The sequence below is a fragment of the Pelodiscus sinensis genome, chromosome 9, assembly GCF_052426305.1.
Source record: "Pelodiscus sinensis isolate ZL-2025 chromosome 9, ASM5242630v1, whole genome shotgun sequence".
NCBI lineage: Eukaryota > Metazoa > Chordata > Testudines > Trionychidae > Pelodiscus > Pelodiscus sinensis.
Window position 1 is genome coordinate 6,028,361 of NC_143060.1, and position 15,452 is coordinate 6,043,812.

A 15,452-nucleotide genomic window follows, 5' to 3' on the forward strand; every position below is an offset into this window, starting at 1 on the left:
GCGTCCACATCCTTTCTGGAATGGGGGGGGGGGGGGGGGCCAGAACTGGCTGCAATACTCCAGATGCAGCCTCACCAGGGCCGAGTATGTTCATGAACTTCCTACGCTATCGACATCCAAAGATCCTACCCTTCCTGCCCCTCTACACGTAGACTACGGCAGCTGTCGGGTGGCAGGATTACCTGTCGTAGGGTTACCTGTTCTGTTCTCTCCCTCTGGGGACACCTGGTACTGGTCACTGTCGGAAGACAGGAGACTGACCTAGAGGGACCTTTGGTTTGACCCAGTATGCCCGTTCTTATGTTCCTATGCAGCCAACCTCCTAGAGCAAGGAATGAAGGGGATAAAATTGCTGCTTTCATGGTCAGCAGGGTTGGAGATGTTCATGGTGGTGCTGTGGTCTAGTCTTCCCTGATCCCAACTGTCCCAGGGAGATGGCGGATAAAGAAAAGTTATTTATTAGTTCCCATAATAGAAGAACTAGAGGACACCAAATGAAATTAATGGGTAGCAGGTTTAAAACTAATAAAAGAAAGTTCTTCACACCGCGTGTAGTCAACCTGTGGAACTCCTTGCCAGAGGAGGCTGTGAAAGTTAGGACTAGAACAGAGTTTAAAGAGAAGCTAGATAATTTCATGGAGGTTAGGTCCATAAAAGGCTATTAGCCAGGGGGTAGGAATGGTGTCCCTGGCCTCTGTTTGTCAGAGGCTGGAGAAGGATGGCAGGAGACAAATCGCTTGATCATTGTCTTCGGTCCACCTTCTCTGGGGCACCTGGTGCTGGCCACTGTTGGCAGACAGGCTACTGGGCTAGATGGACCTTTGGTCTGACCCAGTACGGCCGTTCTTATGTTCTTATGTAAAATCTCTGAGCCTAGGAGCTCTGCCTACCCCCAATGATTGGTGCAAAATGGAGCTTCTGAGTGGTTGACTCTCCGCTGTGGAGTCCCACTCACCTTCCCTTTGGTGGAGATGAGGAGCCATGGCAAAGGAGCAGGGTCCTCCCAGCATTGTCCTGACTAGTGCTGAGGGATGCCTAGAGGCGACCACGCGATTCCATCTCAGAGCCAGCTGTGAGCCGTGGACTTCCAGCAGGTTTCCTGTCATGGAACCCCCCAGGGCTCCTTAGTAACTAAAGCCCTCCTCCATTCCCACCAATGGGGATCTTCCCATTTACTTCAGTGAGCTTTGCATTGGCCCCAAGGTACGGCTGCTTACGTTGGAGCACGGCTCTGTAGTTGAACAGGCCACTCTCGTGGCTAGGGATTGGGTCCCGGCACTCAGAGCAGATGGGGGTTAGAGGTCACAGCATTTGTGCACACAGCAGCTCATGCGGCTTCCCATCTCCTTCTCCAAGCCAACACTGCTCAGTGCTCATCTCGAGCATGTTGGCTCTAATTGCCACAAAGCAACCCAGAGGCAGAGGCTAAAGTCCTGGAGGGGACTCATAAGGTCTGGGTTCTATTCCTGGCTTTGCTGGGTGATCTAGGGCAAGTCCCTTCCCCATGCCTCAGTTTCCTCATCTGCCCTTCTTTGTATAGTACGTTGAGATCTACTGTTGAGAAGCTCTAGGGAAGGCCTAGTTATTGTTACTCCTAGATCATAGCAAGTGGGGGAAGGTACCGTCCCACTGAGCAATTGTATTGGGATGGGTGGCCTGAAAATGGTGGTCATAAAAATGCTAGCTTCTGTGGTTATGAGAACATGTCGGATCTCAGAAAACACAGACCAAGCCGAGAAGCTACGTCTAAGACCTGTCTTTTCCCTGAACTTCGTGTCCCTTCTGTTGTTTTGCAGGTACTCTGGTTGGACTAAACTTCTATCTTATTCACAGAGACCCCAACCTATGGAAAGATCCTGAGGTACGGTACTTGTTTTGTCTTTATAACAACCACCAGGTCCCTGCAGCTGCTGTCTCATGAATCCCCTTCTGTATAATAATGAGGACATTGCATGACATCGCTGTTATTATTATTTGTACTGGTGTAGTCTCTAGAGGGCTCTAATCATGGAGCGGGTCCCATTGTGTAAGGTGCTGTGCAAACACAGAGCAAGATCATGGCCATTGCCCCACAGAGAGTACTGCCATAGGTACTGACTTCCTCTCTAGCTGGGGGGTTCTCAGGCCCCACCCCCATTCCACTCCTTCCCTGTAGTCCCACCCCTGCTCTGCCCCATTCATCCTTTCCTCCAAGCCCCGCCCCTGCTCTGCCCCGCCTCCATTCCGTCCCTTCCTCCAAGCCACCCCCCTGCTCTGCCCCGCCTCCATTCTGTCCCTTCCTCCAAGCCCCACCCCTGCTCTGCCCCGCCTCCATTCCATCCTTTCCTCCAAGCCCCGCCCCTGCTCTGCCCTGCCTCCATTCTATCCTTTCCTCCAAGCCCCACCCCTGCTCTGCCCCGCCTCCATTCCGTCCTTTCCTCCAAGCCCCACCCCTGCTCTGCCCCGCCTCCATTCCGTCCTTTCCTCCAAGCCCCGCCCCTGCTCTGCCCCGCCTCCATTCCATCCCTTCCTCCAAGCCACGCCCCTGCTCTGCCCCGCCTCCATTCCGTCCTTTCCTCCAAGCCCTGCCTCTGCTCTGCCCCGCCTCCATTCCGTCCCTTCCTCCAAGCCCCGCCCCTGCTCTGCCCTGCCTCCATTCTATCCCTTCCTCTAAGCCCCACCCCTACTTTGCCTCTGCCCCCATTCCACCCCTTTTCCCAAGCCCCCACCTCTGCCCTGCCTCTTCGCCACCTTCTCCCCCAATTACTCCCCATCGCTGCCCCTCTCTCTTCTACCCAGAGCATCCTTAATGCCATAGATCAGCTGTTCACGGCTCTCTGGAAGTGTTGCAAGAGTGGGTGAGGAGTTAGTAAGTGGGACCACCAGCAAGTGAGAGGTGGGGGAGGGAAGTGAGATGGCGGGGAGGAGCTTGGTTGCCATTTTTTCTACATGGCATCGGCATTGATGATTCCAGCTCAACAGAGAAGACATGAAAGAAGGAAAAAAAGAAAGCGGAAGTGAGTTCCAAAGATCACAGCACGTTTCAGAGCATAGAGCCCTGGTTTCCTGACCGCCTGGGCAGCATCCTTATCCATGCTGTCATGGTGCCTCCCATGAATGGGGTGTAACAAGCCCCCTCTCACCCTGGGCACTTTGTGCGCTGTTTGGAGACACCCCCGATGTACGATGCTGTAATCTCACCTATACAACAAAGGCACAATGAAGCCACTTTTCAGAAAGTGACAGGAACATGGGAAACCAGCTGCCAGTCAAAACGGGAGCTGCTCTCATGAGGGTCTCTCTTCTGAGTTATCCAACACTCTCGTTCCAGGTGTTTGATCCCATGAGGTTTTCGCCGAAGAACTCTGCCCAGCGGCACTCCCATGCTTTCATGCCTTTTTCAGCTGGACCCAGGTGGGGTGTAACGTTAGTGTCAATGTCTGCCTAGTGCTGCCCACAGACCTCCCCGGTGCTACATCAATATGGGGGCGGTGCTGCAAAGCACTCAGACCCCGACCTGGGTGGGAGTTTTGCCATTGGCTCCAATGGGAACTACATTGAGCCTTGTGGCAGACGAGACACAGGGAGAGAAGATCATCTAAGGCAAGGGTGGGGAATAAGGCTGGGGGCCGGATGTGGCCCCTGGCTTGCCTGGATCTGGCCCCCAAGGCTCGGGCCTCCCCTCCCAGCACTGGGGAGCTCCTGCTGGTGCTCCAGTGCCCCCGTCATCTCCCCGTGGGGCTGGAGCACACACAATCTACTAACTTGCCCCTCCAAGCTCTGGATGTAGGGAGTGTATTTCTCCGTAGATCGGGAGTGGGGAACCTTTTTGGGGGTCGGGGGCCGCTGACCCATAGAAAAATCAGACGGGGGCCATGTCATTGAAGTTTTTTTGTTTTTGTTTTTTGGTTTTTTTGCTTCTCACGTATGTGCGGCCCCCGACTGATTTTTCAGTGGGTCAGAGGCCCCCAGCCCAAAAAAGGACTCCCACCCCCAATCTAAGGCAATGGTAGGGACACGGTCTAGATAAATCATGGGCAAAGTAGAGTGGATTCCTTGGGAAGTGGGTTATAACGAGGCACTGAAGGCGAGAGAGTGCGCTGCGTAGACAGGAAATGAGAGATTGTCCTCTGTTCAGAGTAGCGTGAAGCATATCCAAGAATGGGAGACAAAGAAGGGTCTGAAAGCCTCCGGCTCCTTCTTCTGGGGCTGCTAGCCAGCTGCGCTCTTGAACCCCGGAGTAATGTAGAGCAGCCTCCGAGCTGATTTCCATTATCCTGGATTCCACGAGGCCATGCCAACAGCCGGAGACTGGAGTGTCAGAATGTGAAGAGAAAACCCCTTTCCCAAGACACACTTCCTGCACTGGGAACCAGGAAGCATTATTCACCTCTCCCCCAAAGTATTCTCCCCGCAAGGGCTCCGTGGAAGTCAATGGCTCAGGACTCCTGCTTGTGTGAGGCTGGGTAGCTCCCCTGAAAATATCTTTTTAACGTTTTATTAAAGGTACAGAAAAGAGGGGGGAACAGTTCAAGCATTTGAAATGTGAAGTATTAAGTCAGGCATTCGTCCCTTGCCCTTTAACCAGAGAGTTTTTAGACAGAAACCGCTCCTATTTTCTAGTCTCTTCTCTAAGACAAAGGCCACACTGGGTCAGACCAAAGTTCTTTAATAGATGGGAATAACTGATCTTGTGGGTGAAAGAGAAGAATTTAGTTGAGGTGGGTTGGTGCGGCTCTTGTGAAAGTCCAGTCCTGTGTCCTATAAGACAGAACAAGACAAAGAGGGGAGAAGGAGTAGAAATGGTGCCCCCGGCCTCTGTTTGTCAGGGGCTGGGAATGGAAGACAGGGGAGGGATCGCTTGATGATTCCCTGTTCGGTTCACTCCCTCTGGGGCCCCTGGCACTGGCCACTGTCGACAGACAGGACACTGGGTTAGATGGACCTTTGGTCTGACCCAGTACGGCCGTTCTTATGTTCTTAGAAAAGAGCAGCAAGGGCAGGAAATAAAACTACAGTAAAACTCCAATAGTCCGGCACCCAATTGTCCGGCATCCCGATACTCCGGCATCAAAACGGCAAGCGCTCCTGGCCAGCTGATTGAAAAGCCGGTCGCTCAGCACACATGGTGGCTATACCTAGACAGAGCATAAGGTTGAAGGAGGGAGTGGCATGGGGTTACAGCACAGAGAAGAGTGTTTGCTCCAGCGAAGAGGAAAGGGAAGGGGAGAGAGAGGGGGATTGGGTCCCAGCCAGCTGGTTGAAAAGCCGTGCGGCTGTACCGGGACCTCCTGATACCCCGGCATACCCGATAATCCGGCATTACCTGGGTCCCAAAGGTGCTGGATTTATCGGAAGTCTACTGTATTATCACTGGAGTTAACCTCTCCTTGCAACCTCTGTGCTGGAGAAAGACCAGTGTGGTGCATATTTTTACTAGCCATTCTGAGACTTGTCAAATGTATACCAGCCATGGTCTGTTTAGAGCAGGGCTGGCCAAGATACGTCCTGGGGGCTGGATCCGGGCTGCCCAACACTTGGATTCCCCCCACAGACTGCATCTGGTTGTTCTCTATTTATATCCTGTTGCCCGGGCCACTGAATTTCCAGGTGCTGGCTCAGGCAGCAGGATCCAATTTAAATGGCTCACAACTGCCGGTTGCATTGCTACCCCAGCCGGGGCCAAGGCCGGGAGCTTTTGAATAGTCGCAGCAATCCCAGGTGGCTGCCAAAGGATGCAGTCGCGGCAGGGCCGTGAACCCTTTAAATTGCTGCTATTTAAAGGACTCACAGCTCCCCGCCCCACTGCTATTGTGTTGCCTGAAAGCTTCCCAGGGCTGCTGAAGCTATTTAAAGGGCTCTCAGTCACAGCACTATCCCGGCAGGGGCTGGAGCCGTGAGCCCTTGGCTGTGTTTTTATTCAAAACCTCTGGCCCCAGACAAGTCTGGGGGAAGGCCAGCCCCCAGCCCCGCCCCTTCTGCCCCAGACTCCGCCCCTTTGGGGGGTGGAGCCAGACCATGACCCGTGCCAAAATTAATTAAGTGGCCCCCCTGCAAAAATTATTGCCCGCCCCTGCTTTAAAACTACCTCTGTGATCACAGGCTCACAGCAGCGCTGCAAAATAGACAGTCTTGGCCAGCTAAGCCAGTCCTAGTAGACACAAACAGGAACCACACAGGGAAGAGGAGAAACAAAATGGGGCAGGGCAAAGTCTCACTTCCCTGATGGTGGTTGGATATAGCCTGAGTCCGTGAAGCTGGAAGTGTCATCTGAGGCCTTCTCTCGGGCCCGGCTTGGCAGGCATGAGGGTGGCAAAGGTCAACAACGTCTCAGTAGCTCCCAGAGTCCCAGGGCGTGATGGCAGTGACAACCATGGTGGGAAAGCTCGCTCCTTTTGGTTCATCTGTCCCCAGCCAGCTGCTGTCGGACAGCTTTTTCTTCTGGTGATTCCAGCCCCCTCCCCCACCTCGCCCCCCCCCAGAGCCTTTTTTAAAAAGGGAGTTTTGAGCAGAATATTTTGTCCTCATTACTGCGTTCACCCGGTAGGTCTAAATTCCCACATATCAGCTTTGGTCCATTGGTTTCCAGTCCCACATTTCTCTTCTTTTCCAGACAGGGTTTAAACAGGTTCCTTGAGTGAGATCAAGAGGCCTTTTGGTTTGGAATAATTTGTTCTGTATCCCCTTTTCACTTTTCCTCATCAACGCTGGTGGTTATAGATTGTGGTGACATATTATGGACTTTCACTTCCTTTGCACAGCGGGGCTTCCATTTCCCCCAAATCTCTCTCTCTCTCTCTCTCTCACACACACACACACACACACACACACACACACACACACACTACCCTGAGGTTTAGAGCAGAATGGCATACAGGTCACTTTAACAGTGTACAACCCCCAACAAGTATCAGAGGGGTGGTTGTGTTAGTCTGAATCTGCAAAAACAACGAGGAGTCCTGTGGTACCTTATAGACTAACAGATGTATTGGAGCACAAGCTTTCGTGGGCAAAGACCCACTTCATCAGATGCATCTGACCAAGTGGATCTTTGGCCACGAAAGCTTATACCCCAATTAATCTGTTAGGGTATGTCTACACTAGGCCCCTAGTTCGAACTAATGGAGGCATTCAAACTTGCAAATCGAGCCCAGGATTTAAATATCCCGGGCTTGATTTGCATCTTCCCATTCAGGCACCATTTTTAAATCCCCTTAGTTCGAACTGACTGCCCGCGGCTACACGCAGCGGTTAAAAGTTAATCTGAACTAAGTTACTCCTCCTGCTCATTGCAGGAGGAGTAACAGTTAATCCGAACTAAGGACTTAGCCGCGGGCAGTCAGTTCGAACTAAGGGGATTTAAAAATGGCGCCTGCCCAGGAACATGCAAATGAAGCCTGGAATATTTAAATCCCGGGCTTCATTTGCAAGTTTGAATGCCTACATTAGCCACGCTAGTTCGAACTAGGGGGCTAGTGTAGACATATCCTTAGTCTATAAGGTGCCACAAGACTTCTCGTCATTTTTGCCCCCCGCAGGCATTTCTCCCCTGGCAGGCTCCATAAGGCTACGTCTACACTGCACTGTAAACGTGAAATAAGATACGCAATCTGCGCTCTGCAAATTGCGTAGCTTATTTCGAGTTTATTTCAAAATAGGCTATTTCAAAATGTGGTGCTGTTTGCACAGCACCAAATTTTGAAATCAAGTGTTATTTCGAGACATCCCTTAACCCTTGTGGAATGAGGGTTACCGGGAGGCCAAAATAGCACACCCATTATTTTGAAAAATATTTCAAAACAGCCGGTGGCTTGTGAAGATGTGAGGTAGCTATTTTGGGATACCTCTGGTATCCCAAAATAACGTTGATGTGGAGTGTATTCCCCCAGCCAAAGGCACACCACTGAGTACCTCACCGTTGATCATTCTGTACATAACCTTACTTACAAAAACAGGGCACGAAATCTGTCTCACCCAGACACTGACCGACAAGCTAGAGGGGTTTCTTCTCACCCCTGACACAGCGTTAAAGCACACACTGTACCACTACAGCCATCGCCAGAGGGAGTGGGTGTGACGGCACGTTGGGGGTCCCCCGTCTCCTGCACCCCGAAATGGCACAAACAGACTCCACCAGCCAGTGGAATTGAGGGTGGTTTATTGCTCCTCCAGGATACAGCACAGCACAGATGTAATCTGGTTACAGGAACTGGGGCTAAGAGGCCTCAGTGCCCCCCTTGAGATAGGGGAGTCCCAGCCCCCTCCCCAGCTCCTTCTCCCCTGCTTTCCAGACAGGAACTAACTCTACCTCTCCCAGCCCTGCCCCCAGCCAGGGCAGCATTCCACCTCCCTTTGTTTCTCCCCATGGGGGGTAGGCTGGTTCAACCGGTATGGTACCTTTGCATAATAAGGTTTTCCCTGATGGGTCTTGCTCCGGACAGCAGAGGTCACCACAGCCCAGCAAGTACCCCCACTACGTCACAGTGGGCTCCTATCTCGTGACACTTGGTAAACAACCTTGAAAACTTGGTCTATGCTACAGAGTAAGCAGCTCAGAATCATAGAATACTAGGACTGGAAGGGACCTCCAGAGGTCATCAAGTCCAGTCCCCTGCCCTCACGGCAGGACCAAATACTGTCTAGGGCTAATTAGATTGGGCTAATTATGTCAGTGTCTATACCACAGTCAATGAAAGTGCCCTGCCGCAGCGACATGACTCCATAAGAGGTGCAGAGCTGACATAACAGCCGACTGAATTACTGCGGTGGCTATCAGGCAGCCTAAATTAAGCCGACCTAATTCTGTAGTGGAGACAAGTCCTAGTTCAAGCTATTTGATTCTTTCCTAAATTAGCTTCTGAAAGGCATCACCAGCAAGAGAGAGGGGACTTTACCTTCCCAACACAATAGGGAGAATTAGTGGTGCCGCCCTTCCTGATCCTACCTCTTGGTTACAATCTGATTTCGGATACCAGAAGCGTCATGTGCCACTGTGCTTCTGCTGTTTGATTCTATATTATTTTATCCTGTTGAAATAATGGCATTTCGCCAGCACTATCAACGAGTCATGCAGAAGTGAATCAGGCTCAAATTGTTTAAGATCACATTCTGATGGCTCATATTGGCCTTTTCAGTTAGAAAGCCTCAGCAGGGTCATCATGTTCGACTGTAACGTTAAAAACAACAAGTAGTGCTGTGGCACCTTACAGTATGTCTACACATAATTTTTATTTCAGGGGAAGGATGCAAATAGCACTGCGTATTGGCATACTTCCTCCATTTTTTTGTCGGAAGATGCTCTTCTGGTATTTACCCGTGTCTACACGTGGCCAAATTTTGAAATAAACCCCTATTTCAAAAGACCCCTTATTCCTCCTACAATGAGGCTTACAGGGGTCTTTTGAAATAAGGGTTATTTCAAAATTCAACTGCGTGTAGATGTGGGTAAAAACTGGAAGAACGTCTTCCCCAAAATAAAAAAACGGAGGAAGTATGCAAATGCGCAGCGCTATTTGCATCCTTCTTCCAAAATAAAAATTGTGTGTAGACATACCCTTAGAGACTAACAAAAATATAGATACAGGATCCTGAGCTTTCATGGGCAAAACCCACTTCTTCAGATGAGATGCAGTGGAATAACAGAACCGAGGGTATGTCTACACTACAAAGTTAGTTCGAACTAGCGCTGTAGTGTAGACGTACCCCAAGATATTTACAAGAGAAGGAAAAAAAGTACCTGTCAAATGTAGGACAGGTGCCAATGAGTCTAATTAAGTCGGTTGGACGTGGCCCAATTGTGGGTCCATATGATGAAGAACGAGGAGTAACGGTAGTTCGGAATAGGAAGCCTAGTCCCAACTACCTAGTTCGTGCCGCGTGTAGCCGCGGGGCACGGAGTCCGAACTAGCGGACATTTAAAAATGGCGGCGCCCGGCAATATGCAAATGAAGCCCAGGAAATTCAAATCCCGGGCTTCATTTGCAACTCCGATTGACTACATTACCACCCTAGTTCGAACTAGGGTGGTAGTGTAGACATACCCACAGAGACAAACACCTACAGGATCTTTATCAGGCATTCTTAAAACTTAAATAAGCACCGGGGGAAGTGAGGAAACAGATTGACAGACCCAGACAAGTACCCAGAAATCTACTCCAACAAGGAAAATAATAGAATATCACTGGTCATCACTTACAGCCCCCAGCTTAGCTCCTCCAGCACATCATTGACAATCGACAACCTATCCCGGAAAATGATACCTTGCTCTTACAAGCCTTGGGTGACAGCCCAATCCTCGCCTACGGACAGTCTCCCAATCTGAAGCAAATTCTTTCTAGTAGCCACACATCACACCTCAGATACACAAACCCAGGAACCTACCCCTGCAATAAACCTCGTGGCCAACTCTTTCCACACATCTATACAAGCGACACCATCATAGGACCTAACCACATAAGCCGAAACATCAGGGGCACATCCTCTAATGTGATATATGCCATCAAGTGCCAGCAATGCCCTTCTGCCATCTATGTTGGCCAAACTGGACAGTCTCTGTGACAAAGGATAAAGGGACACAAATCAGACATCAGAAATGGTAACACACATAAAGCTGTAGGGGAACATTTTAACCTGCCTGGGCACTCAGTCATGGATGTAAACGTAGCTGTTCTTCTACAAAAGAATTTCATTGGCCAATTACAGAGAGAGAGAGTGGAACTGGAATTCATCCACACATTTGACACTGTTTTCCTGGGCTTGAACAAAGACATTAACTGCATGTCGCATTATAAAGCCAGTTTCCACTGCCTCTGACAACTGCATTTTTACATCAAAAGCTAAGATTGGTCCATTTCCAGTCCACTTCATTAGACTCATTAGCACCAGTCTTACAATTGACAGGTACCTCCTCCCCCCCGTTATAAATATCTTAGTTCTGTTATTTCCACTCCAGCTCATCTGAAAAAGAGGGTTTTGCCCACAAAAGCTCATCATATGATATATATTTTTGTTAGTCTCTAACGGTACGTTTACACTTGCTCCCTATCTCGAGATAGGGATGCAAATGTAGTGTACCGAAATTGCTAATGAAGCACGGGATTTAAATATCCCGCACTTAATTAGCATAATCGCTTCCGGGTGCCATTTTGAAATCGCATTATTGCGAAATAAAATGCCCCGTGTAGCAGCGTTATTTCGAGAGAAAACCCTTCTCCCAAATTAACTGTTACTCCTACTGAGAAGGGTTTTCTCTCGAAATAATGCTGCTACACAGGGCTTTTTATTTTACAATAACGCAATTTCAAAATGGCGCCCGGTTGCGATTATGCTAATTAAGCGCAGGATATTTAAATCCCATGCTTCATTAGCAATTTCGATACACTACATTTGCATCCCTATCTCATACCCCTAAGGGTACGTCTACACTACAGAGTTGTTTTGGAAAAACTTCAATTACGTCCACACTGCAATTGCGTTCTTCCAAAAGAAAATCGAAAGAACGCAGGGGTCTTTCTAGCATTGGTAATCTTCTTTCTATGAGGAAGAAGCCTTTTTCCAAAAGAGCTCTTTCAGAAAAAGGCATTTGTGGACAGGAAAGAGGGAGTTCTTTCAGAAGAAGAGGAAAGAGGAAAAAGCACAGGTGCCCTGGTGGCCACTCCATCCATAGTAATCACAGTTTAAATGCTAGATAGCATCCACACTGAATGGACGCTCTCTTTCGAAAAAGCAGATCTCATTCTTGATGTGCTTTGGCAATGTGGATGCAATCTTATGGAAGACGTTTTTTCGGAAGATCTCTTCTGGAAAAGCGTCCGAAAGATTCCTGCTGTCTAGACGTAGCCTAAGGTCAACTTGTTCTTTTTGATGAGGTTACTGTAAACTAGAAGAATGACTTGGGGAAAACGCCCAACTGCAGTCAGCTGCTCTTTTTATCTCAGGGCATAATATTTATAGCAAAAAAGGCAAATGAAGTTAAGTGAAAAAAGGAAACAGTGAGCTCCCCAGCTTGGGAATCGGCCCTTCCCTGTGACACGCAGCATGGAACCCGTCCCTCCCCAAAGCATTCTTTCTTCTCTGTCTCCCAGGAAACAATGTGTAGCCCTTCCCCTAAGTACCTGTGGAGGGACAGAGGGTTAATCTGAGCTGAGATTAACCACTTATTTGCCACAGACCAGAGTCAGCCATAGATACGCTGTCATTATCACCAACTCCCAAGGGGGGCTGGCTGTAAGCTCATGACCCACACAGGAAGAAGCACGTACCTATGACACACAGAGGGTGGGTGCTAAGGAAAGGGGGTGGATGGAAAAGGGGTGGGCAGAAGTATCGAGTCCAGGGAGTCAGCTTCTTCTCAAATCAGTCCAGCTGCCTGTAGTAGAGGTTTGCTTTGTCTGAGTGTGTGTGTGTGTGTGTGTGGCCCTTAGCGCTGTTTCAAAGGCAGGAGGGCTACTTCCAGTGAGAAGGCCAATTAAGAGTTGTTAAGTAAATGTTTATATTGTAAGGGAGACAACTGGGATGTGGGGGCAAAAGACGGGGGAAAACAAGGGTGTAGAAACTACGACACATAGAGCCAGCTGCTCCTACCAGCAGCAGGCAAGAAACATCCAAATAATCCTTTAGAAGAGCATTGTTTGGGGCAAGAGTCAGGTTACGATTAGACGACACCTCTCTGTCAACAGAGAGATGTAGATTGGGCATGTCGAAATTGTTAATGAAGCAGGGATTTAAATATCCCGTGCTTCATTTGCATAATCGTATCATGGTGCTCTTTCGAACAAGTGCCATTTCAAAAGTAAAACCATGGTCTAAAAGAGCGCCATGATACGATTATGCAAATGAAGCACGGGATATTTAAATCCCCGCTTCATTTGCGCTTTCTTAGTGCCTCATTTACATCCCTCTGCTGACAGAGGGATGTAGTCTAGATGTACCCTTTGAGAGAAATCACATGTGTATCAACGAGGGGAGTCAAACGCCCTGGTGGGGCAATCTAATTGGCCCCACATCCGAGGTGCCTAGAGCACTGAATAGTTGTCAAGTGTTTATATGAACGTAATGATAATTTAACACAACTTAGTTTTTAACATTAAAAAAGTGAATAAAGACAAATATTAAAGAGACAGAGAGTAATAAAGTTGGAGAAAGGCTGGAACCATTTATCTTACTGCCCTCAGCTACTTTATTTACAAATAACATGAAGGGGTCTAAATCCATTGGTAACACTCAAGAAAGAGACAGTGGAGTCATTGTGGATAGTTCCATTTAATGTGCAGCAGCAGTTACCACAGTGAACAGAATGTTGGGAATCATTAGGAAAAGGATAGATGATAAGGCAACGTAATTTATTGCCGCTGCATAAATCCATGGCACATCCACATCTTGAATACTGAGTGCAATCTGGTTGCAGCATCTCATAAAAGATATATAGGAACTGGAAAAGGTTCAGAAAAAGACAACAAAAGTGATTAGGGATATGGAACAGCTTTCATATGAGGAGAGGGGGTTTTCAGTTTGGAAAAGAGACGACCAAGGGAGGATATGGTAGAGGTCTATACAATCACGACTGGTGTAGCAAAGTAGATAAGGAAGTGCTGCTTACTCCTCATAACACAAGAACTAGAGATCACCCATGAAATTAATAGGCAGCAGGAAGTATTTCTTCACACAATGCACTGTCAACCTGTGGAACTCCTTGACAGAGGATGTTGTGAAGGCCCAACCTATTACAGGGTTAAAAAAGAATTGGATAAATTCATGAAGGATAGAGTCCATCAATCCTTATTAGCCAGGATAAGCAGGGATTGTGTCCCTAGTGTCTGTTTGCTGGAAGAAAACAGAATGGACGACTGGGGATGAATCACTTGATGATTGCCTGTTCTGTTCATTCCTTCTGGGGCACCTGATATTGGCCACTGTGGACAGGGCCACATTATGACTTTCGTGGGCCCTAGGCACTTTTGCCTTCGTGGGCCCCTCCCACCATAATATCAATATTAAAAATTATTTTTGATATCACTTTAAATACTTCAACATTTTATTTTTTTTCTGTTTTATGCAAAATTTAGTAGATTTTCGTGGGCCCTAAAAGTTTCATTTTTTTCTGATATGAGAAAAAAATTAAAACATTTTCTTCAACCCTAAAAGTTCATTTTTTCTTCTGATTTTAAAAGAAATTAAAACATTTTCGTGGGCCCCTAAAAGTATCGTGGGCCCTAGACACTGTGCCTACTGTGCCTAATGGATAAGTCGGCCCTGACTGTGGATACTACTAATATGCAATGAGTACAAATTCTCTGTTACTTCATAGTCAGGCTACATATATTACAATCCCCTATATATCAATGGCAATACCATCTCCTGGTTTTAGGGTTCTCCTGAGTAGATAGTGAAACTTGATCTAGTCTTTTGTTCCTGCTCAGAGCTGGGTGTCTGGATCTGCCTTGTAGCTGTAGAATTCTATATATTCAGTGAACAACCATGCCGGAATCAATGAAGGTATTGATCCTAAAATAGAAGTTAATTATTTGAATGGTTTCCACCAGTTTGATTCCTTGAGACATGAACCTCATGGAGCACAGAGAATTGTTCAACAGCAAGTAGCCTTCTCAAAGTGCTGGCAAAGAGTGAAAAATAAACTAAACCTTTTAAAACACTTTCTTTGTGTTGGATTAACGGCATGTGGAAGAAGCCCAGCTGCAAAACCACTTGACTTGCAGTCAATGGAAAGTCTCCTACTGTCTTCAGGGGACTTTGGAGTATGCGCCAGGCAACTCAAGTTCAGTATTCTCACTGGTTTTCTCTCTCTCTTCTCAGGAACTGTATTGGGCAGCAGTTTGCCATGATGGAGATGAAAGTGGCCATTGCGCTGTCCTTGCTACGCTTTGAGTTTTCACCCAATCCAGCGAAGATTCCCAGGAAAATACCCCAGATTATCTTACGGTCCAGGAATGGGATACATGTGCACTTGAAGAAAATCCACTGGCATTGACATTGTGAAATATGTGGGCAAATTACAGATAATTTTTGTATTATAAAATGCATTCAAATCCCATCTTTTTTGGGGGTGGGGGGATCTTCACTCTGTTTGGCTTGGCCTATACTATATTGGAAGGTCAAAGAAAGAGATGCAACTCCAGTTACGTAAATTACACGGCTGGAGTCGATTTATCTTACATTGTGTTTCCGCACCATCCACACAACAGGAGGCCGACAAGAACAAACGCTCCCATCAGTTTCCTTTACTCCTCATGAGGAGCAGGAGTACTGGTACCCTTTGGATTTGATCTAGCAGGTCTATACTACACCCACTAAATCGAACTCTGGAAGATTGACCGTGGCAGTGTTGATCTTCTGTGTAGTGTAGACCTGCCCTTTGAGCCTTAAAGCTTGTGTGTTGGTCCAGTGAAAGACATATATACATACATATATATGTATATTTATTCTGAGCCATATGATGTCTTCCATTAAATCTGTCT

General features: G+C 48.0%; 1 protein-coding gene across 1 annotated transcript in view; it reads left to right on the forward strand.

The window, feature by feature from the left end:
• The window catches only part of LOC102452682 (cytochrome P450 4B1-like), a 45,166-nt gene extending 30,161 nt beyond the window's left edge, over positions 1–15,005 (forward strand). Inside the window, exons 10-12 of the mRNA XM_006111447.5 lie at positions 1,797–1,861; positions 3,311–3,393; positions 14,791–15,005. Coding sequence (XP_006111509.3) covers positions 1,797–1,861; positions 3,311–3,393; positions 14,791–14,965 — 323 coding nt within the window. The 3' untranslated portion in view covers positions 14,966–15,005. The remainder of the gene's footprint in view (positions 1–1,796; positions 1,862–3,310; positions 3,394–14,790) is intronic.
• The last annotated feature ends 447 nt before the right edge of the window (positions 15,006–15,452 follow it).